This window comes from Amblyraja radiata, chromosome 2, assembly GCF_010909765.2.
Source record: "Amblyraja radiata isolate CabotCenter1 chromosome 2, sAmbRad1.1.pri, whole genome shotgun sequence".
Lineage (NCBI taxonomy): Eukaryota > Metazoa > Chordata > Chondrichthyes > Rajiformes > Rajidae > Amblyraja > Amblyraja radiata.
Window position 1 is genome coordinate 125674420 of NC_045957.1, and position 22322 is coordinate 125696741.

At 43.8% G+C, this 22322-nt stretch overlaps 1 protein-coding gene across 3 annotated transcripts in view; it reads left to right on the forward strand.

The window, feature by feature from the left end:
• Nucleotides 1-22322, forward strand: part of stam (signal transducing adaptor molecule) — a 68191-nt gene that overhangs the window by 13364 nt on the left and 32505 nt on the right. For 2 of the 3 annotated variants that reach the window (XM_033015253.1, XM_033015245.1), the window contains exons 2-4: nt 12260-12344; nt 15567-15642; nt 15939-16034. In XM_033015253.1, coding sequence (XP_032871144.1) covers nt 12260-12344; nt 15567-15642; nt 15939-16034 — 257 coding nt within the window. Of the gene's footprint in view, nt 1-11426; nt 11450-12259; nt 12345-15566; nt 15643-15938; nt 16035-22322 lie in introns of all 3 variants that reach the window. The other variant, XM_033015260.1, reaches the window with a different exon arrangement.

Here is a 22322-nt window from a genome sequence, read left to right on the forward strand (position 1 = left end):
GATCTGGATGAATAACCCCCACTTCACATCACACTGGCTTGCATTAGGAGTGGGAAGAACAGAGAGTTGGAAACCTTCTTTAAATCATACGAAGGACAGAATTGGGAGATCGAAATGTTGGCAAAAAGGGAGCTGCTGAGAATGCTAAAATACCAGCACAGTTATGGAAAAGAACTGAAGAAGTTGCTCCTCACGTCACCCGAAAGGTGAATTTCCTGGCCAAAGCTAAAGACCAGGAACGATGGTAAGAAAGGCAATTACCTTGACAGACCCGAATAATTATCAATAGCAAAATTTGTCTCATCAATATGTTGTTGAATTTTATCAGGCCCCAAGGAAAGTTGGGGAGTGAGGTATACGAGTATGTGGACCCTCAAGTGTGGGCGGAGGACACAGCTCGGGTAGGTTGCGTGAACATCAATCCCATCCGTGTATCTCTCCAGAAAGGAGTAACACTTCCTTCAATCCAACAATATCCATTAAATCTACAGGCCATCAGCAGCATTGACAAATTAATTTGGGGTTTGCTAGAACAAGGAATATTGGTGAAGTGCCAATCAATCTGTAACACCCCTATTCTTGACATTCCAAAACCGGGAAAGGAGGGCCAGTATAGACTCGTGCAAGACCTAAGGGAACGGTTGTGTTGTGGGACCACTTCACGCCCTAGTGCCAAACCATGCCCATTTCCTAGCCCAAATACCGGCTGAAGCAAAAGTCTTTCAATAGTTGACTTACAACATGCATTCTTTTCTCTTCCTCTTCATGAAGACAGCCAATATTTGTTTGCCTTCACATATAGGGGCCAACAATACACCTGGATCAGATTGCCTCAAGGATTTATCAATTTGCCTACTTTATTTTCCAGGTGTCTGCAGGATCAACAAAGTACCTTGAAGTTCAAAATGAATTCAACATAAGTGCAGGATGATCTATTAGTGGCCAGCAAAAATGAATCCAGTAAGCAGAAAGATACTGCACAACTACTAAACCATTTAGCTGATCTAGGATATGTGGTCTCACCATCAAAAGTACTGGTAGCTCAGGAGAAAGTAAAATTTCTAGGAATTATAATTTCGGCCACCGAAAGATGTCTTGAGAAGAGCAGACTCGAACCTATCTGCGAATTTCCAGTCCCAAAAGAAGCCAAACAAATGAGACAATGGCTGGGCATGGTTAATTATTGCAGACCCTGGATTCCAAATATAGCTCTAGAAACCAAGTAGCTAACACCCTATACCAGCAAGGAGGGCAAATTTAAATGAACAAAGAAAGCACTGGAATTTTGAGATTAAAATTTGAGAAATTAAAAAGATCATTGATGCAAGCCCCGGCATTGGGAAGGCCATTATACGAATCCAGCTGTATTGTACAATTCTATCTGACTGTGCCACTTCGGTACTAATGCAAAAGCATGGGGATAGACATAGACCAGTTGCATATTACTCCTCTAAATTAGGTCCAGTAGCTAGGGGACATCCTCTTTGTACTCAAATCTTAACTGCAATCTGTCTTCCCGTTTTTGCTACCAAATTTAGATAACCTCACATTTATCCACATTAAATTGCATCTGATATGCATCTGCCCACTCACCCAACCTGTTCAAGTCACCTTGCATTCTCATAGCATCCTCACAGTTTACACTGCCACCCAGCTTTGTGTCATCTGCAAATTTGTTAATGTTACTTTGAATCCCTTAATCAAATTTATTGATGTATATTGTAAATAGCTGCAGTCCCAGCACCGAGTCTTGCGGTACCCCACTAGTTACTGCCTACCATTCTGAAAGGGACCCGTTAATCCCTACTCTTTGTTTCCTGTCTGCGAACCAATTTTCTATCCATGTCAGCACTCTACCCCCAATGTCATGTGTCCTAATTTTGCCCATTAGTCTCCTATGTGGGACCTCATCAAATGCTTTCTGAAGGTCCAGGTACACTACATCCACTGGCTCTCCCATGTCCATTTTCCTTAAGTACCCTGGGATGCAGACCATCAGGCCCTGGTGATTTATCAGCCTTGTTCCATCAGTCTACCCGACACCATTTCCTGCCTAATGTGGATTTCCTTCAGTTCCTCTGTCACCCCAGATCCTCTAGCCACTAGTATATCAGGAAAATTGTTTGTGTCCTCCTTAGTGAAGATTGATCCAAAGTACCTGTTCAACTCATCTGCCATTTTCTTGTTCCCCATAATAAATCCACCTTTTTTCAGTCTTCAAGGGTCCAACTTTGGTCTTAACTAATTCTTTTTCCTCTTCACATACCTAACAAAGCTTTTACTATCCTTCTTCATATTCTTAGCTAGCTTACCTTCGTACCTCATCTTTTCTCCCCGTATTGCCTTTTTAGTTATCTTCTGTTGCCCTTTAAACATTATGCAATCCTCTTGCTTCCCACTCATCTTTGCTGCATTATACTTCTCTTTTATTTTTATACTGTCCCTGATGTCCCTTGTCATCCACGGTCACCCCTTACTCCCCTTGGAATCTTTCTTCCTCCTAGGAATGAACTGATCCTGCACCTTCTGTATTATTCCTCGAAATACCTGCCATTGTCGTTCCATTGTCATCCCTGCTGGTGTATCTTTCCAGTCAACTTTGGCCAGCACCTCCCTCATGTCTCCATAGTCCCTTTTATTCAACTGTAACACTGACACCTCCGATTTACCCTTCTCCCTCTCCAATTGTAGATTAAACCTGACCATGTTATGGTCACTACCTCCTAATGGTTCATTAACCTCATGTTCCTTTATCAAATCAGGTTCATTACATAACACTAAATCCAGAATTGCCTTCTCCCTGGTAGGCTCCAATACTAGCTGCTCTAAGAATCCATCATGGAGGCACTCCACAAACTCCCTTTCTTGGTGTCCCGTACCAACCTTTTTTCCCAGTCTACCTGCGTTGAAATCTCCCATAACAACTGTAGCATTACCTTTACTACATGCCAATTTTAACCCCTGATTCAACTTGCACCCTATATCCAGGCTACTGTTTGGGGGGCCTGTAGATAAGTCCCGTTAGAGTCTTTTTATCCTTACAATTCCTTAGTTCTATCCAATTCGGTATAATAATGCTACCCAACACCGGTGATAGCAAATTAGTTCCTTTGGGAGACACAAAATGCTGGAGCAACACAGCGAGACAGGCAGCATCTCTGGAGAGAAGGAATGGGTGACGTTTTGGGTTGAGACTCTTCGGACTCATTGGGATACAGTCACAGGTCTGTTCATAATCCTTTTACTTTAGTTTAGAGATACAGCGCGGAAACAGGCCCTTTGGCCCATCGGGTCCGCGCCGACCAACGATCCCCGCACAGTAACACTATCCTACACTCACTAGTACCAATTTTAACATTTACCAATCCAATTAACCCTTGATATGCCTTGCACGGATTTTGGGTGTTATGAAGAGAACCTCATGCCAAAGGAAGCCCATTTCTGACTTGTTCTTAAATCCTCGGTACTTGTGTGGTTGGTCCAGTTAATCTTCTGGCCAATGGAGACCTGCAGGATATAACTGATGGGGAACTGGTTAATGGTAATGTCACGATAGGTAGTCAGACCTTTTGGTTGGAGATGATCATCTTTGTAGAGTGAATGGGCATCTTTGTAGAGTGAATGTTAATGAGTCAATGAATAATTTATTGGCAAGTGATTGCTGGTTAATAGCACACTTGATTTTTAGCTTTCATCGCTCTGCTAGCAGATGAGAGTGGATTGATTGGGTGGCAATTAACTGAGGAAAAAACACTGTGCTGGCAATAGGATAGGCGATGGGTAGAGTTGGTGATCCGAATGTTAAGATTTTCACATAGAAAATGGTGGCTAAAACGAGCAGCTGAAGGATGAGGGGGAGGGATATTGAGTTACAATGTGTAAAAGACAATAAGTGAGTTTGGTATTCCGAAAAACGCAAGGAATTATGGGATTTGTCAAAGGTCAGGCGAGAAAGAAAAAGCGAACAAAGCGCTGACTGTATAAACTGTATAAATAGTAAGATTAAACGAGAATTTACCAGCTTGAAGTTTGATCTTTATTTTATGAGGAGTTACGATGAGGGATTACGTGAAGACCCCGCCAGCACGCATGCGCGACATTCTTCAAAGCAGCGGTGGGGAATCACAGAAAACACAGTAATTGAAATAAACATAGTAAAGATAAGGAGAACTAAGATACCAGTTGACCTTTATAATTGAGGGTGGGAGCGGAGGGCACGTAATCCCTCATCGTAACTCCTCATAAAATAAAGATCAAACTTCAAACTGGTAAGTTCTCGTTTAATCTTACTATTTTACTTCGGAGTCACGTGAGTGACTACGTGAAGATTTTAAAGCTCTGTGATTAGAAACCGTGTAACAGTCCATGCTTCACTCACTGCCGAAGTCATCCAAGGGAGGAAGTATGTTATCGTAATTAAGCATGAATCTGTTTTATAAACCAATACCGATATTTATTTTAAACAATAACAAAGAAAATAACGCTCCCCCGGGCTTAAATTATATATTTGCAGAGTTTAAAATCCTCTCTGCAAATGACACAGGTTTTACAATCAGCTTATAGAAACATATAGAAACATAGAAATTAGGTGCAGGAGTAGGCCATTCGGCCCTTCGAGCCTGCACCGCCATTCAATATTATCATGGCTGATCATCCAACTCAGTATCCCGTACCTGCCTTCTCTCCATACCCTCTGATCCCCTTAGCCACAAGGGCCACATCTAACTCCCTCTTAAATATAGCCAATGAACTGGCCTCGACTACCCTCTGTGGCAGGGAGTTCCAGAGATTCACCACTCTCTGTGTGAAAAAAGTTCTTCTCATCTCGGTTTTAAAGGATTTCCCCCTTATCCTTAAGCTGTGACCCCTTGTCCTGGACTTCCCCAACATCGGGAGCAATCTTCCTGCATCTAGCCTGTCCAACCCCTTAAGAATTTTGTAAGTTTCTATAAGATCCCCTCTCAATCTCCTAAATTCTAGAGAGTATAAACCAAGTCTATCCAGTCTTTCTTCATAAGACAGTCCTGACATCCCAGGAATCAGTCTGGTGAACCTTCTCTGCACTCCCTCTATGGTAATAATGTCCTTCCTCAGATTTGGAGACCAAAACTGTACGCAATACTCCAGGTGTGGTCTCACCAAGACCCTGTACAACTGCAGTAGAACCTCCCTGCTCCTATACTCAAATCCTTTTGCTATGAAAGCTAACATACCATTCGCTTTCTTCACTGCCTGCTGCACCTGCATGCCCACTTTCAATGACTGGTGTACCATGACACCCAGGTCTCGCTGCATCTCCCCTTTTCCTAGTCGACCACCATTTAGATAATAGTCTGCTTTCATGTTTTTGCCACCAAAATGGATAACCTCACATTTATCCACATTATACTGCATCTGCTAAACATTTGCCCACTCACCCAGCCTATCCAAGTCACCTTGCAGTCTCCTAGCATCCTCCTCACAGCTAACACTGCCCCCCAGCTTAGTGTCATCCGCAAACTTGGAGATATTGCCTTCAATTCCCTCATCCAGATCATTAATATATATTGTAAATAGCTGGGGTCCCAGCACTGAGCCTTGCGGTACCCCACTAGTCACTGCCTGCCATTGTGAAAAGGACCCGTTTACTCCTACTCTTTCCTCCTACTTATTGCAGAACTATGGAAAGTTCTTTCCGAGGACCACCCCGCTGTTGCCAGGATGTGGTCTAATGGCACGTCCATTCTCTTAGCCGCCGATGGAGATGCTGCCCTGGTGGAGCGAGATGTGTAAATATCAGTATCCACCCCAGCAGCTCCCAATATCTGTTTGAGCCATCTAGAGATGGTTTGTTAGGGTTGTTCGAGCTGAGCAGCTTGTGGCGTTGGGCTCGGCTGTACAGAGATTCCGTCGGTGACTGTGGACCGCAGCGTGTGCTGTCCAGGTGCCGCCGGTCGCCCCCCCACTACTGGGACCCTCCTGGGCCATCGCAGCAGGACGGGGTACGACCTTTTTTGTTTGTCTTCCCTTGTTCATGTTCTCTGTAACGATAAAGCAGAACAAGGATTCCAAATACGACCTCGGAGTAATTTTTACTTACCTGGAGGTCCCGTTTTTAAACTTGTTGCGGGAGAGCACGTTCGCTGTTGCACTGCGTGAGACGCTATGTCGCGCATGCGTGCTGGCGGGGTCTTCATGTAGTCACACGTGACTCCGAAGTAAAATTCTTATCTTTATCTTTATTTATGATTTATGTTTAAAAATTAATTTAATCTGAGGAACGAGGGTGCGAGGTAGTGGGAGAGTGGGGTGTAACAGTGAGATAGAGGGGGCAGATGCGAGTGGGATATGGGGGGAGAGACTGGACCGGCGGAAAGACAGCTCTCGGTAGCTGCATGCACACAGACCCGTGCTTCATCCGCAGCCAGGATCAAACCCGGGTCCCCGGTGCCGCAAACACTGCCAGGCCACCACTGGACCATCCCCGTCCATCCATCTCCGTCTTCCCCCCCCCCCCCCCCCCCCCCCAAGTGTCCCATCCCTGCCTGAGGACGGCCAGAGACATCCTAACCATAGGGACACCGGCCTGGAGCAGCGGCCCCCAGGCCCACAGCCAGCACAGATAAGCACCAACCCCAGCTCAACTCCGCCTGCCCTGCCGGACCAACCGACAGCCCCAGACCGATGGGACAGCAGCGCCGCCCCCCACCTCCGCTCCAGGCTTCCGCCTCAGTGGCCGGCCAACCCAGCTGGATATGCGGAGCCCATCTGGAGCCAGCTCCCCCCTCCCGCGCTGGCTGCAAGCCCAGGGCCACCCCTGGACAGGGACGGGACACCCGGGAGGGGACGGCGACGGCCCGGCAGCAACTCAACAGCGCCCGCAGTGCCGGAGACCCGGGCCCGACCCTGACCCTGACCACGGATGAAACACAGACCTGTGCACAATGCAGCACCACAGCTGCCGAGAATGTTTATAGCGTGTGCCTATGACCTGGGCATGCGCAGTCGGAATAAGCGAGTTCGGTATTCCGTTGCCTTGAAATTAACAGAATAGTGAAAGTCAATGGAATTCTTGAGCCAACTTCAGCTCAACTCCCGCCGGGCCAACTGACAGCCCCGGACCGACGACACCAGCGGCCCCAGGTCCACAGCCAGTGCGGAGAAGAAGCGCCAACTCCAGCCCAACCCCGCTCCCCGATGGGCCGGGGGACCGCCAGCGGCCAACCCCCCCCGGCACCGGTGAAAGCTGAACAATAACCATACACACAGAGCGCTGCAGCAACTCGGCTTCCCCGCACCGGCTGCAAGCCTGGCCCTACACCTCCGGCTTCCTCCAGTCGCCCCCGGACAGGGATGAGACACCCGGGAGGGGATGAAGAAGGGGACGGCCCAGCAGCAACTCAACAGACCCGGGTCAAACACCGACCACGGATGAGCATGATCTTGCTCACTCAACAAAGCAAAATAGAAATATAGAAACATAAAAAATAGGTGCAGGAATAGGCCATTCGGCCCTTCGAGCTTGCACCGCCATTCAATATGATCATGGCTGATCATCCAACTCAGTATCCTGTACCTGCTTTCTCTCCATACCCCCTGATCCCTTTAGCCACAAGGGCCACATCTAACTCCCTCTTAAATATAGCCAATGAACTGGCCTCAACTACATTATGTGGCAGAGAATTCCAGAGATTCACCACTCTCTGTGTGAAAAATGTTTTTCTCATCTCAGTCCTAAAAGATTTCCCCTTTATCCTTAAACTGTGACCCCTTGTTCTGGACCTCCCCAACATCGGGAACAATCTTCCTGCATCTAGCCTGTCCAACCCCTTAAGAATTTTGTAAGTTTCTATAAGATCTTCAATCTTCTAAATTCTAGCGAGTACAAGCCGAGTCTATCCAGTCTTTCTTCATATGAAAGTCCTGACATCCCAGGAATCAGTCTGGTGAACCTTCTCTGTACTCCCTCTATGGCAAGAATGTCCTTCCTCAGATTAGAAGACCAAAACTGTACGCAATACTCCAGGTGTGGTCTCACCAAGACCCTGTACAACTGCAGTAGAACTTCTCTGCTCCTATACTCAAATTAATAAAGCAATAAAAACAGCAAAATAATCTTAGCTTTTAAAACAAAGGAACCATAAATACAACTTTTTCATAGTTTGAAAGTAGTATTTTCTTACCTAGAAGAATCAAAGCTGGAAAAAAGAAGAAATGAAGGTCCACTGCTTCACTGTTCCACTGTTTTCCAAGGCTGTTTATGCATATTGACCTTTGAACTCGCTTATTCCGAACTATCTTATTGGACAGGTCGCTTATTGGACAGGTACAGGCAGTCCCCGGGTTACATAAGGGTCTCTTTCCTGAGGACGGCCTGTAACTGGTTTCTGAATAAGTCAGAAACATGTGTTTCCCAAAGTAATCTTAATTGTATGTATATACTACTTACACTTGCAATAATTCTTTAATTTCATTTAATAACTACCCTAACACAGCCGATAATTAAACTAATTGTCCAGTATTCAATCATTAATGCATAGATTTTAAATTAAAATAAATATTATTACTCGCTAGGAAAACACTTATATAATGTTATGGGAGAATTTGCGATCACCCCATAAACTAGCACAATCCTGCACACCAGGAACAATTTATAATTTTTACCCAAGCCAAATTAACCTATAAACCTGTAGGTCTTTTGAAAGTGGGAGGAAACTGGAGCACCCAGGGAAAACCCAAGTGGTCACGGCAGTACGTACAAATTCCGTACAGACAGCACCCGTAGTCAGGATTGAACCCGGGTCTCTGGCATGGCAAGGCAGCAACTCCACTGCTGCCCACTGTTTTCTCCCAAGTGCCAATTCAATTCCATTTTTGAAAACCATCTCCAGTACATGACTGCCCACAGTGCAGTTAAACACTTAATATTCCCTCGCAACCGTATTGTATCTTTATTTCAAAATTATTGATACATCCTATGATGTGGCAGCAGACACATCTGAGGGCTTGAATACAAAAACAGGGATGTAATGCTGAGGCTCTATAAGGTGCTGGTAAGGCCACATTTGCAATATTGTGAGTAATTTTGGGCACCCATATCTGAGGAAGGATGTGCTGGCCCTGGAGAGGGTCCAGAGGAGGTTTACATGAATAATCCCAGGAATGAGGAGGTTAACCTATGATGAGTGTTTGTCAGCACTGAGCCTGTACTCATTCGAGATTAGAAGAATGAGGGAGAACCTCATTGAAACATACAGAATAGTGAAAGGCTTGGATAGAGTGGACGTGGAGAGGATGTTTCCACTAGTGGGAGAGTCTAGGACTAGAGGTCACAGCCCCAGAATTGAAGGACGTTATTTTAGGAAGGAGATGAGAAATTTCTTTAGTCAGAGGGTGGTGAATCTGTGGAATTCTTTGCTACAGAAGGCGAATGAGGCCAAGTCAGTGGATATTTTTAAGGCAGAGATAGATATATCCTTGATTAGTACAGGTGTCAGAGTTATGGGGAAAAGGCAGGAGAATGGGGTTAGGAGGAAGAGATAGATCAGCCATAATTGAATGGCAGATTTGCTTTGCTCCCTTCTTGTGCAGCGGGGTAATATTGGAAATTTTCCAATCAGCTGGAACCACTCCTGACAAGTGATTCTTGAAATATCACCATCAATACCTCCACAATCTCTAAAGCCATCTCTTTCAGAACCCTAGGGTGCGGTCTATCTGGTCCAAGTGACATCCACCTTCAGCCCTTTCAGCTTTCCAAGCACCTACTCCCAAGTAATAGCCAATCCACTATCTTCCACTCCCCGACTTGAATTTCAGGCACATTTCTGGTCACTTCCACTATGAAGACTGGTGCAAAAAAGTTATTCAACTCCTCTGCCATTTCTTTATTCCCCATGATCACTTCTCTTGCATAGTTTTCCAGCATTCAACGTCCACTCTTGTCTCTTTATTACACTTTATATAACTGCAGAAACTCTTGCTATCCTCTTTTATATTATTGGCTAGCTTACCTTTGTATTTTATCTTTTCTCCCCCTATTGCCTTTTCAGTTAATAACATCCTAATCCTCTGGGTTCCTACTAATCTTTGCAATGTTTAATGCATTCTCTTTTTGTTTTATACTATCCTTGACTTCCCTTGTCAGCCACGGTCACCTCTTTCTTCCCCCTAGAATCTTTCTTCTTCTTTTGAGTGAAAAGATCCTGCATCTGCCACATTATTCCCAGAAGTTCCTGCCAAATTCGGTTTATTACACATCAATGTATGCTCATTAATGTTCATTAATGTATTGCTGTACAGATGTTTGCACAGTGAGAAAAAAAAACATTAAATGCAATGTCTCTTTAAAAAAAAAAAAAAAAAAAAGTTTATTCCACATTTGCTTTTATTGATTGTTTTTAACCCTTTTGGTAGAAAGGTTTTTGATGTTTTTAAACAGGAAGGTTGCACTTTCAGTTTAATGTTGTTTTTACAGTAGTGTACACAAAGTTGTGCATTCAGCAAACTGCTAACATGTTTTTCACTAGCAATTATTTAAGAGCCCTGTATCCTGTAGATATCCAGGACATCAAACCAGTGTAGTCAAGTCAAGAGAGTTTCCAGATAGGACAATGAAATTCTTGCTTGATAGTGTACATGGAATTTAAGTGGATAAGAAGAGGCTGGTTCCTGTTGAAATGCATTCTGTATTAGCACCATTGGCCTAAGGTACAAAATGCTGAATGACATTACTTTTGAAATGTGGTTCCTACTGGGTAGGCTACTTCTCATTAAGATTTTTCTCTAACTGCCAATTAATTCACTTTTTAGGTTGGGTTCAGTCTGAAGAAGGGCCCTGACCAAAAACATACTTTGTCCATTCCCTCCACAGATGATGGCTGACTCGCTAAGTTCCTCCAGCACTTTGCGTTTTGTTCAAGATTTGGAGGAACCTGATGGGCATGTTTTTCACACAGAAGATGTTGGGTATATGGAAGAAGTTGCCAGGTGAAATAGTGGAGGCAGGTACAATAACAGCATTTAAAAGATATTTGGACAGGTAGTTGGATAGGGAAGTGTGAGTGGGATATGGGCCTGGAGCGGGCAAATGGGACTGGCTTGCTTGGATGGGGCATCTTGCTCGGCATGAGTGAGTTAGGACGAAGGACCTGTTTTCATGCTGTATGACACTATGATTTCCATATAGGTAGGTATATGATGTTGGATAGCAGTTGACTAATCCCTCACCTAATTTCCCTCCATGACCCTGAGCTAATTGTGACACCCTTCATGCCATTTTCACTCGGCAGCTAACTGTGTAACGACCTAGTATGTCTGATGTTGCTTGAAGCAAAGTGAACGATCTGCAGCAAAACATTTGTGGACTTCTTGTTTGGTGTGCAGTGGTCCCACTGGAATTAATACTGGGAAAAAACTTTCAACGTTTTCTTTTCAATTTCTCCTAGGAGTCAAGAGTTTCAGGCAAAAGGTGATCATCAGACTAGAGCACTTTTCAAGAAATGTCCTCTTCTAGTGAAATCTAAAAATAGTGTCATGTAAAACTGTGTTTGTCGGGTGAATTGCCTGTATAGCAAAGTTAAAATGTTCAATAAAAGTATCTTTCTCCAGCTTCACTTAGTACCTGAAAATGGACTGGGGCTGCACAAATTACAAAGATCTTGCAGGGTCTAAGAACAGATGCATAGGTCATTGTCTCAAAATTAAGAGGGTCATCTGTTCAGGATGTATATGAGAAACTTCTTTATTTGAGCGCATAGTGAGCCTGCAGAAGGCACAGTTGGTGAACAGTAGGCTTCTGGATATTGGGGAAGTCAAGGTTAGTGCAGAAAATTGGAAACTGAAATTAAAGATAACTTCTGTTCATTTCGAATGGTGGATCAGACATGGCAAGACTTGTTTCTATTTACTGTTTTACTTTATTGATGGCTGCAAAATGCAAGTTTGGATCAATTAATAACCAGAATATTGTTGGATTTTTTCTTTCTTCTCCCTACCCAACATTTCTGCAAGAATATCTCCATCGGGACTGCATCTCTTCGGGAACCACCATCTCAAGGTTAATCAGTGGTGCCCAACAAATGCTGGTCTTGTCATTGACTCTCACATCCTTAAAAAAAAATTGAAATGCATCTTAAATACTTTAAACCTTGATGGCATTTTGTGAGATTGACATGACTGTTTGCCTGTGTTTCTCAGAATAATTGTACTCAAATGTTTGCTAGTTAAATGCTTTCTGGCACATATGGTTTGCTTCATTTTTTTATTTATAATTAAACAGAGAAAGCGACAAGTGAGATGAATACTTCAGAGGACTGGGGCCTCATATTGGACATCTGTGACAAAGTTGGACAGTCTCGGACTGGGTGAGTGAGAGCATTTTAATTTCTAAATGCCATCACTGTATTTGTATCATAAATAGTGAATTGTCAGAAAAGGATATTTAAGTAAAGCATTTGGAATCTGTTTCCAAATTAAGCAACTCGAGAGCCAAGTCAAGTATTGCGTTTCTCTTGGGGAGAAGATTAGCAGTACATTATGCAGGCATTATACAATTAAGATACAATGCATTAAGTGATAGAGGCAGAGTCAGTTGTGTATTTCAAAAGGAAATTTGATGGGTGATTTAGAAGAAATAAATGGTGGAGATATAGAGCCAGAGCAGAGGGTTAGAACTAATTAGATAGTCAAAGATTTGGCATGGTTATGTTCGGTTAAATGTCATTCACCTTACTGTGCTCTGTAAGTTCTAACCGGGCATTGCTTTAACATGCATGTATCTCACATTTGTCACAACTATCTTTGGAACCTGCTCTTTTTCTCTTTCTTTTATTTCAAATTGTGTATTTTCCCTCTGGGCATTAGTGCTCTATTCTGTTTGTTTCCCGTATGGTGAGAAGGAGCTGAATGCAAGACTGTTGCCAGGGAATGAATATGCACTTCTTCACAGACTTGCAACCTGGTTTTAACTTTAATCCATAAATATTTTGCAACATTGAGCAGTTTTAAATGAATAGATAATAGATGGAAGATTGAGGGTTGTAGTCTTCTTCTTCTTAAGCCCCTTTGCTCCTCTAGGGAGCATAGGATTGTAGTGGAAGGTAGATATTCTGGCTGGAGTTCTATGACCACTGCAGTTCTGTAGGGATCTGTGCTGTTATATAGTTTATGATATACAGTTTTCATGGACCTCTTTACGACGGATTTTGGTTGTGGTGGATGGACCTACCGACCTTCGCTGCAAGGTTGGGCTGCCGATGCCACCGCCAGCCTGCACCGTCTCCCTGCCGGCATCCAGGACGGATCTACTGCCACCACCGCCGGCCCACACAGCTTCCTCGGCCACTTCCAGGTCGTATGTGCCTGCCTGCCGCCTCTTCCCCCAGCCGTCAAATCACCTGGATTCCAGACCCACTTCCTGACTGAGAGCCTGAAGAAGGATCTCAACCTGGAACGTCACCTATCCATGTTATCCAGATATACTGTCTGACCTGGGTTACTTCAGCACTTTATGTCCTTTTGTGTATTGACCAGTATCTGCAGTTGTTTGTTTCTACTACTTATAAAATGATAATCCCTTACTTCATTATAGCAGACAATCGACAATAACAGACACCATCCCAACCCCCCCCCCCCTCCCCCACTATGTTCCTTGTTACTGAGGTTTATTGAATATAAATAACCTAGGCATAATTGTAACTGGATTAGTGAGTAAGTTTGATGACAACACCAAAATTGGAGGAGTTGCAGACAGTGAGGAATGCTGTCAGATGATACAGCAGGATATAGACTAGCTGCAGAAGTTGGCGGAGAAATGGCAGATGGAGTTTAACCCGAGCAAGTGTGCAGTGTTGCATTTGGGAGGATGAATGTAAGTGGAATGGATACAGTTAATGGCTAGACCCTTAACAACAGAAGGATCTTGGAGTTCATATCTCACTGAAGGTGGTAGCATCAGAAGATGGTGGTTAAGAAGGTGTAGAGTATGATTGCCTTCATTGCTAGGGGCATTGGATATAAGAGTCAAGAAGTCATGATGAAGCTCTGTAGGACGTTGGATATGGCGCATACGGAGTATTGCGTCCAATTCTGGTCACCCCACTACAGGAAAGATGTGGAGGCTTTGGAGAGGTGCGAAGGAGATTTATCAGAATGCTGCATAGATTAGAGGGTTTTGGCCACAGGGAGAGGTTGAGTAGACTTGGATTGTTTTCTCTGGAATGTTGGAGGTTGAAGGAAGACATGGTAGAAGTATGCCTTGACAATGTTATTCCATGTACAATGCTGTTCGCCAGGAACTTACTGTATTTTGTTCCAATGCTAATGGTCTTTGCCGAAACAACTAGTGTGGGGTAAGAATGCACTTGAAGAAGTCTCATTACCCAACTCTTGAGCTTATCCCCTCACTTCCTCTTCACCTTTTTTTATTTTATGTCCTGTTAAAAAAATGTGTTAGTTAGTTGGAGGTCTTTTATGTGGTGGGTGGGGGGGGGGGGAACTTTATTTCTTAGTCCCCTACCTGGCCGCCGAAGCTGTAGTCCCGGCCGGTCCCTCCAAGCTGCTTCTTCGCCCCGTCCTCGCGGCCTGCCATCGAGAGTGGAGTGGCGTTTCTTGTCGGGACCGGCCGGGACTACAGCTTTGGCGGCGGTGCAGCGTTGGGATACCAACAGGGAGCGGGCGATGCCTTACCGGGTCGCCGCACGGTAAGCTCCGGAGCGCTGTGGCCGCCGACTCCCAACATCGCAGAGCTGTGGCTGCGGGCGTCCGGCCGCGGGCGGCGCTGGATTTGGAGCGCCGCGGAGTCGGGGATCGAGTTCGCCAGGGTCGGAGCTCCAACCGGCGCGGCCTGAGGGCTATGAGTGCCCCGGTCTCCGGTCTCCGGGGTGGAGGCAGCCGCTCCAGACTTTCCAAGCCGCTTGAGGAATTGTTTCACCCGACGTCGGAGTTCCATCTTCACGGCAAGAGGGCCCTGAAAATCATCGGACTGGCTGCAAGGCCACAAATGGGCCCCGACCTCGGGTGTTTCAGAGGAAGAGGACTTAACTTTCTGGTGCCTTTTGCCTTTTGGTTCTGCTGTGAGGGGACGTTTGTGTTGAACTCTATAATGTGTTGCGTCCATTTACTTTATTTTTTTTTTAACCTTTTTCTATGGTTTGTATGGAAACTTATTATCTATTTTATGTAAAGCACTTTGGTGTCAATGCGAGTTGACTTAAAACGTGCTATATAAATAAAACTTACTTACTTACTTCCTGACTGCATGTGCTGTACTTGGGCAAATCGCAACCCATGACCCACAACCTCTTCACTTCCACTGTGCCTCCTCATTTTGACTTTTAACGTCGTATTTGTTTTCTTGGAGTACTTGCATTAGTGCAACCTTTGAACCTTAGTGGAACCAAAGAAACCTTAGAACCTTAGTGGATTTGGGGTTAACTAGTTTGCAGTGTCAGACCAATGACTAAAACCTTGTAATGAGCCTACAGAATGGCTTAGAGGACAGGCATCTATTATTAGAGGGTGTAAGTTAGAAAAATTAGTGTTTTAAAAAAAATAGAAGTTACTTAGACTGTACTTTTAATCATTAGGCCAAAAGACTGCTTAAGAGCCATTATGAAAAGAGTGAATCACAAAGATCCTCATGTTGCTATGCAGGCACTAACTGTAAGTAGTACTTTTAGTATTTTTTGTATCTTAAACATTTTTTCCCTGCAGATTTATCCCACCTGTTCAAACACGGGGTTTAGCTACGCTTACAACTGTAAAATACAAATCAATTTTGATAATCTTAGATTGAGTTTAGCTGTTTTATTACTTTTTTGTCATGTGAATGGCTGAATTGAAACTTAAATAAAATTATAATTTATGTTAATATCATACAGTAATGCTAAAATGGAGCTGTAATCTAGTAACAGTTTTATCACTGACAATGTTTTGATTCACAAAATTTTATTTTGAAGCTGCTAGGAGCGTGTGTATCAAACTGTGGCAAAATTTTTCACCTTGAAGTTTGCTCAAGAGACTTTGCAAGTGAAGTAAGCAATGTCTTAAACAAGGTAAATATTTTCATAGTTTAATATTATTCAATTGATTAGGTTTTGTTTCACGTTAATTGACTTTGTTAGTTCACAAGTTATCGGAGTAGAATTAGGTCATTCGGCCCATCGAGTCCACTTTGCCATTCAATCATGGCTGATCTTTGCCTCCTCATCTCAGTTTCCTGCCGTCTCCCCATAACCCTTGACACCCGTTCTAATCAATAATTTGTCTATCTCTGCCTTAAAAATATCTACTGACTTGGCCTCCACAGGTCTCTGTAACAATGAGCTCCACAGATTAACCACCCTCTTCCAATCTGCAGCGAGTACAGGTTCAATGCTGACAAACGCTCATCATAGGTTAACCTCCTCATTCCTGGGATCATTCTTGAAATCTCCTCTGGACCCTCTCCAGAGCCAGCACATCCTTCCTTAGATATGGGACCCAAATTTGCTCTCGGTACTCTAAATGCGGCCTGACCAGCACCTTATAGAGCCTCAGCATTACATCTCTGTTTTTGTATTCCAATCCTCTTGATATAAATGCTAGTATTGAATTTGCCTTCCTTAATACCGATTCGACTTGCAAATTAACTTTTTGGGAATCCTGCACCAGCACTCCCAAGTCCCTTTGCACCTCCGATTTCTGGATTCTTTCTCCATTTAGAAAATAATATATGCCTTTATTCTTATTACCAAAATGCATGACTCTGCACTTTGCTGTACTGAATTTCATCTGCCACTCTGCCCACTCTCCTAACCTATCCAAGTCCTTCTGCAGAGTTCTTACTTCCTCCACATTGCCTGCCGCTCCACCTATCTGAGCATCAGTTTTCCTAGAACCTTCTCCTTAGTAATCGCCATTCCACTAACTTCCACCCCCTGACTCTAGGATTGCAGGCAAACTGCTGGAGTCTTCCACTGTGAAGACTGATGCAAAAAAGTTATTCAATTCCTCTGCCTTTTCTTGATTTGCCATTATCACTTCTCCTGCATCATTTTCCACTAGCCCAACGTCCACTCTTGTTTTGTTTTTTTAAACTCTATATATCCGTAGAAACTCATGCTGTCTTCTTTTATATTATTGGCTAGCTTACTTTCGTACTTCATCTTTTCTCTCCGTATTGTCCTATTAGTTACCTTTTGTTGTTCTTTAAAAACATCCCAATTCTCTGGCTTCCCACTAATCTTTGCAATATAATATACCTTCTCTTTTGCGTTTATGTTGGCCTTGACCTCCCTTGTCAGCCACGGTCATCTTATTCTCCCCCTGAAATCTTTCTTCCTCTTTGGGATGAAATGATCCTGCACCTTCTGAATTATTCTCAGAAATTCCAGCCATTGCTGCTCTATTATCATTCCTACTCAAGTTCTTTTCCAGTCAATCTTTGCCAACTCCTCCCTCATGCCTCGGTAGTCCCCTTTGCTCAGCTGTAATACCGACGCATCCAATTTCACCTTCTTCCTTTCGAATTGTAGGTTAATTCTTAACATATTCTAGTGGTTTCTTGGGGTGGGAGATTGCAACCTTCACGTGGTCCGCCCTGTTTCGACAAATGCAATCAACCTGGTGTGCACAATCAAATAAGATCAAATAGAACAAGTTGTCCTACAACTTTAGGCTGTGCACGCCATACGCAAGAAGAAGTGGTGGTTTCTTTACGTCAAGTTCTCTTATTAAATCAGGTACATTGCACAACACTAAATCTAGAATTGCCTTTTCCCTGGTAGGCTCCACTACAAGTTGCTCTAAGAAACTATCTCAGAGGCTTTCTACAAATTCGCTCTCTAGGGGTCCAGTGCCAGCCTGATTCTCTCAGTCCACCTGCATTTTGAAGTCTCTTATGACCACTATAGCATTACATTTCCTACACGCCGATTTTATTTCCTGATGCAATTTCCTGATGCTACTATAGTTTACACCAGGTTACTCCTCTGTCAAACAATGGAATATGCTGGATCTTTTGCATACAATAATGTTATCAGTCTTTAAATAAGCTGTTATCTCTTTTATGATCCTTTATCAATGTTGTTAGAGACGGTGTCATTATGTTTAAGGTCTATTCTAACTTTGAGTATATAAATTAAGAATCCAAAGTGCAGATTTATAATAGTGTTAAACTAAGTTATTTTGTCAGTCCAATTCAAGAAAACTTGATTCAAACCATTGCTGCTAAAATTAATTCTTTATTCTGACAGCGCTGGATAATTCTTTAAACTTTCCAGCACAGAGCTACAAACTCTGGGGCAGGTCGATAGAACTACTACCTTGGGACAAACGTAACACATTATATAGGTATTTGACAATTATGATACAGAAGGAGTGGCAAACTATGAACCAATCATTATGGTTTACTATACATTTAGCTTATTTGCATTAACCAATCAACTAAATCCTTTCCAGTAATTGACAACACGTATAGTCACATGATTTTCCCTTTTCTGGCCCCTTTACAACCCTTTTTCCCCTCTGTGGTTTTCTTTAACCTCTTTGCTCAACAGAGGAGAGAGGAGAGAGTGTGCCTTTTTACTTCAACGCAAACCCAAACAACTATTTGCAGGCAGTGCTTTTTCACCTCTAACCATATTTTCATTTTCAAACCAAATTAAGGGTACTCACAGTGCTGTAGACATTTGTCAGTGTCATTCAAAGCTCTGATTGAGGCACACCACTTGCAGAGACTGATTGAGGCACACCACTTGCAGAGACTGATTGAGGCACACCACTTGCAGAGACTGATTGAGGCACACCACTTGCAGAGACTGATTGAGGCACACCACTTCCTGGTTTTATAGTCGCTCCCCCTCCCTCCAGCAGGGGCAGCAGAGAGAATAAGGAATGTTGTAAAAACATTAATATCTCTGTCAATTTTCATAGACGGAAAAAATCCTCGGCACACACACGGCGGAGGGGGGCTCTGAGCGAGGTGGCCAAAAATGACGACCGTAGGTGGTGGCGTACTCTCGGAAACCGCAGCGCAGAAAGCCGAAACCGGTCAAGAACAGAGTTTCAGTAATATAGATTTTCAGAGACCACCTCTCAGAATATAAAATACACATCATACAGCAATCACACAATACATACACACAAAACATATATTTTCACTTTTGGAAAAGAAAGTTATTTCTAAAACTTCAGATTTAAACAAAGTCTAATACTTACAATCCTAATTAAAACACAATACACTTCACAAATAATTTTCCTACTTCATAGTTAAAATACAGTTACTTAAGGATTAAATATGAGTTTTGCCCCATTCTTACAAAGTGGTAAGGACTTAAGTTATTTCTACAATCCCCAACCACACAAAGGCCACTAATTCACACTTGATAAATTATAATTGCTTCTTCCCAAGCTCGGGTCTAGTTTCATTCTGAATTACAACCTCCCCCTTCTATCTCTGGACGAAAGGAATGTAAGGCCTCCTCACTAATAGCATTCCACACAGCAAATGGAAGATTATCAAAACAGAGTTACTTTCTCAGTTTTCTATAAACATAAGAAACCACCCTTATAAACAACCATCACCTATGCCTCATCTCTTATCTCAACATAAATACATTTAAACTGCACAAACCAGATAACAGACTATTATCTAGCCTTGGTGCCCACGACCAATATAGACAACCATAAATCCCCTTTATTGCACACCCGCGGTCAAAGATGTGCCACAAAGAAAGGACACATGATGCTCATGTCCTGAGAAGAAACCCATCAATAACCTATACTCTAAACACCTAACTAAACCAATTACAACTTCTGACAGCGTTATAGCTGCTTCAAAGCAAACAAAGCTATGCCTATTCACATCAGCATCTCCATGTTATGATAAGCCATCTGTTCTATGTTTGTGTGTTCTTTATTTCTTTGTGGGGCCATGTATTTCTGAAAACCTCAGCTCCAAGTCCTTCTCTTGCAACTTAACATAAGTTCCTCACACAAAAGTTATCATCTGATTAATTCTATTGTATAATATTTCCTCAATAGGACTTTTTAAACAGTGCTGCAAATATTATGCTTTGCTGTTCCTTATTATAGTGTCCTTTGGAGCTTTGATGCACTTAATACCCTTTATAGTCAAGGAAATAACATGAACATATTTTTTTCTAAGTTCAGTTTTGTTGGTGCTAGCTGATTCGCTAATTCAGATTTGATAAATTATGAAATGTTTGAATAGAGTCGTACAGTGTGGAAACAGGCCCCTCGGCTGAACGCAGACCAACTGTTTAGATTAGTTTAGTTGCCCCATTTACACTAGTCCCACCTGCCTGTGTTTGACCCAATGTGTTCTTAAACATTGTGATAGGACCTGCTTCACCAACCTCCTCTGGCAGATCATTCTATATACCTACCACCCTTTGTGTAAAAAGGTTTTGGACTCCCACTTTCTCCAAATCCAAGGCGTGACCATGGACACTCGTATGGGCCCCAGCTATGCCTGCCTCTTTGTCGGATACGTCGAACATTCCCTGTTCCAGGTGTAAACTGGCCCTATCCCGAACTCTATCTCCGCTACATTGACGACTGCATCGGTGCTACTTATGCACTCATGCAAAACTCACTGACTTCATTAACGTTTCTACTAATTTTCATCCTTGCACTCAAATTTACTTGGACCATCTCAGACATCTCCCTACCGTTTCTTGATCTCACCGTCTCCAACACGGGAGATAGACTATCGAATGACATTTATTATAATCCTACTGACTCCCATAGCTATCTAGACTACACTTCTTCCCACCCTGCTTCCTGCAAAGACTATCCCCTACTCCCAATTCTTCCATTTACGCCGCATTTGCGCCCAAGATGAGGTGTTCCATACCAGGACATCTGAGATGACATGTTTAGGGAATGGGGGTTCCCTTGTTCCATTATAGATGAGGCCCTCACTCGGGTCTCCTTGATATTCCGCAGCTCTGCTCTTGCTCCCCTTCCCCCCCCAGTCGCAACAGTCCCCCTAGTCTTCACTTTTCACCCTATCAGCCGTTGCATACAGCAAGTAATCCTCTGACGTGCTCCGGGTGTCGACTCCTATATATCGGCAAGACCACGCGCAGGCTCAGCGATCATTTCGCCGAACACCTCCACTCAGCCCTCCTAAACCTACCTGTTCTCCCATTTACCAACCAGTTTAACTCTCCCTCCCATTCCCACGTTGACCTTTCTGTCCTGGCTGCCTCCATTGTCAGAATGAGGCCCATTGCAAATTGGAGGAACAACATCTCATATTTCGCTGGAGCAGATAACCCCCCAGTGGTATGAATGTTGACTTCTCTAACTTCATGCTTCCTTGCTTTCCCTCTTTATCCTTCCCTCCCCCCTTCCCAGTTCTACGACTAGTTTGACTGTCCTTGTGGTACACTTTATCTCTGTTTACTTTGTTGTTACCTTCTCCTAGTTAATCTTTTCTGAACCATTTCAAGCTTGACAATATCTTTCCAATAACATGGTGCCCAGAACTAAACACATTATTCTAAATGCAGTCTCACCAACATCTTATGCAACTGCAACTTCTATACTCAATACTCTGACTGATGAATGCCAAAATGCCAAAAGCCTTTTTGATCACTTTATCTACCTGCGACTCGACCTTCAAGGAACCATGCACCTGTACTCCCAGGTCCCTCTGCTCTACGACACTACCCTGAGGCCTACCTTTACTGTGTAGGTCCTGTCCTTGTTCGATGTCCCAAAATGCCACACTTCTCTGTATTACATTCCATCAACCATTCCTCCACCCACCTGGCCAGGGGCGGAAAACCCGGGGGGGCCAGAGGGGACACGTTCCACCCCCCCCCATGTTTTGAGAGGTGGGCGACATCCCCGCCAGGTTAACCTGCCCGGGCTTGCGGGAAATATGGCTAGCGCGGAGAAGCAGCGCTGGTGTCCCGTCAGTCCAGACAGGGCTGTAGTTAACCCGGTCAGACAGGCGCAGTTGAGCTGCATTTAGCGCTGGATTGAGCCTCCGAAGACTCGCGCGCGTGTGTGTGCATGCGCGTGCGGCCGCCAAAAAATTGTGTTCCCCGTCCCCTCCATGTTTTGATAGTGAGTTCCGCTCTTGCACCTGGCCAATCGATCCATCCCCTATATCCGATCTCCATCCCCTGTGTCACGTTTTCACACCCTACACTTCCTATATCTCTGTATATCCCTCTCCCCTGACTCAGTCTGAAGAAGGGTCTCGACCCGAAACGTCACCCATTCCTTCTATCCAGAGATGCTGCCAGTCCCGCTGATTTACTCCAGCATTTTTTGTCGATCTTTAGTTTAAATCAGCATCTGCAGTTCCTCCCTACTCATGAAAG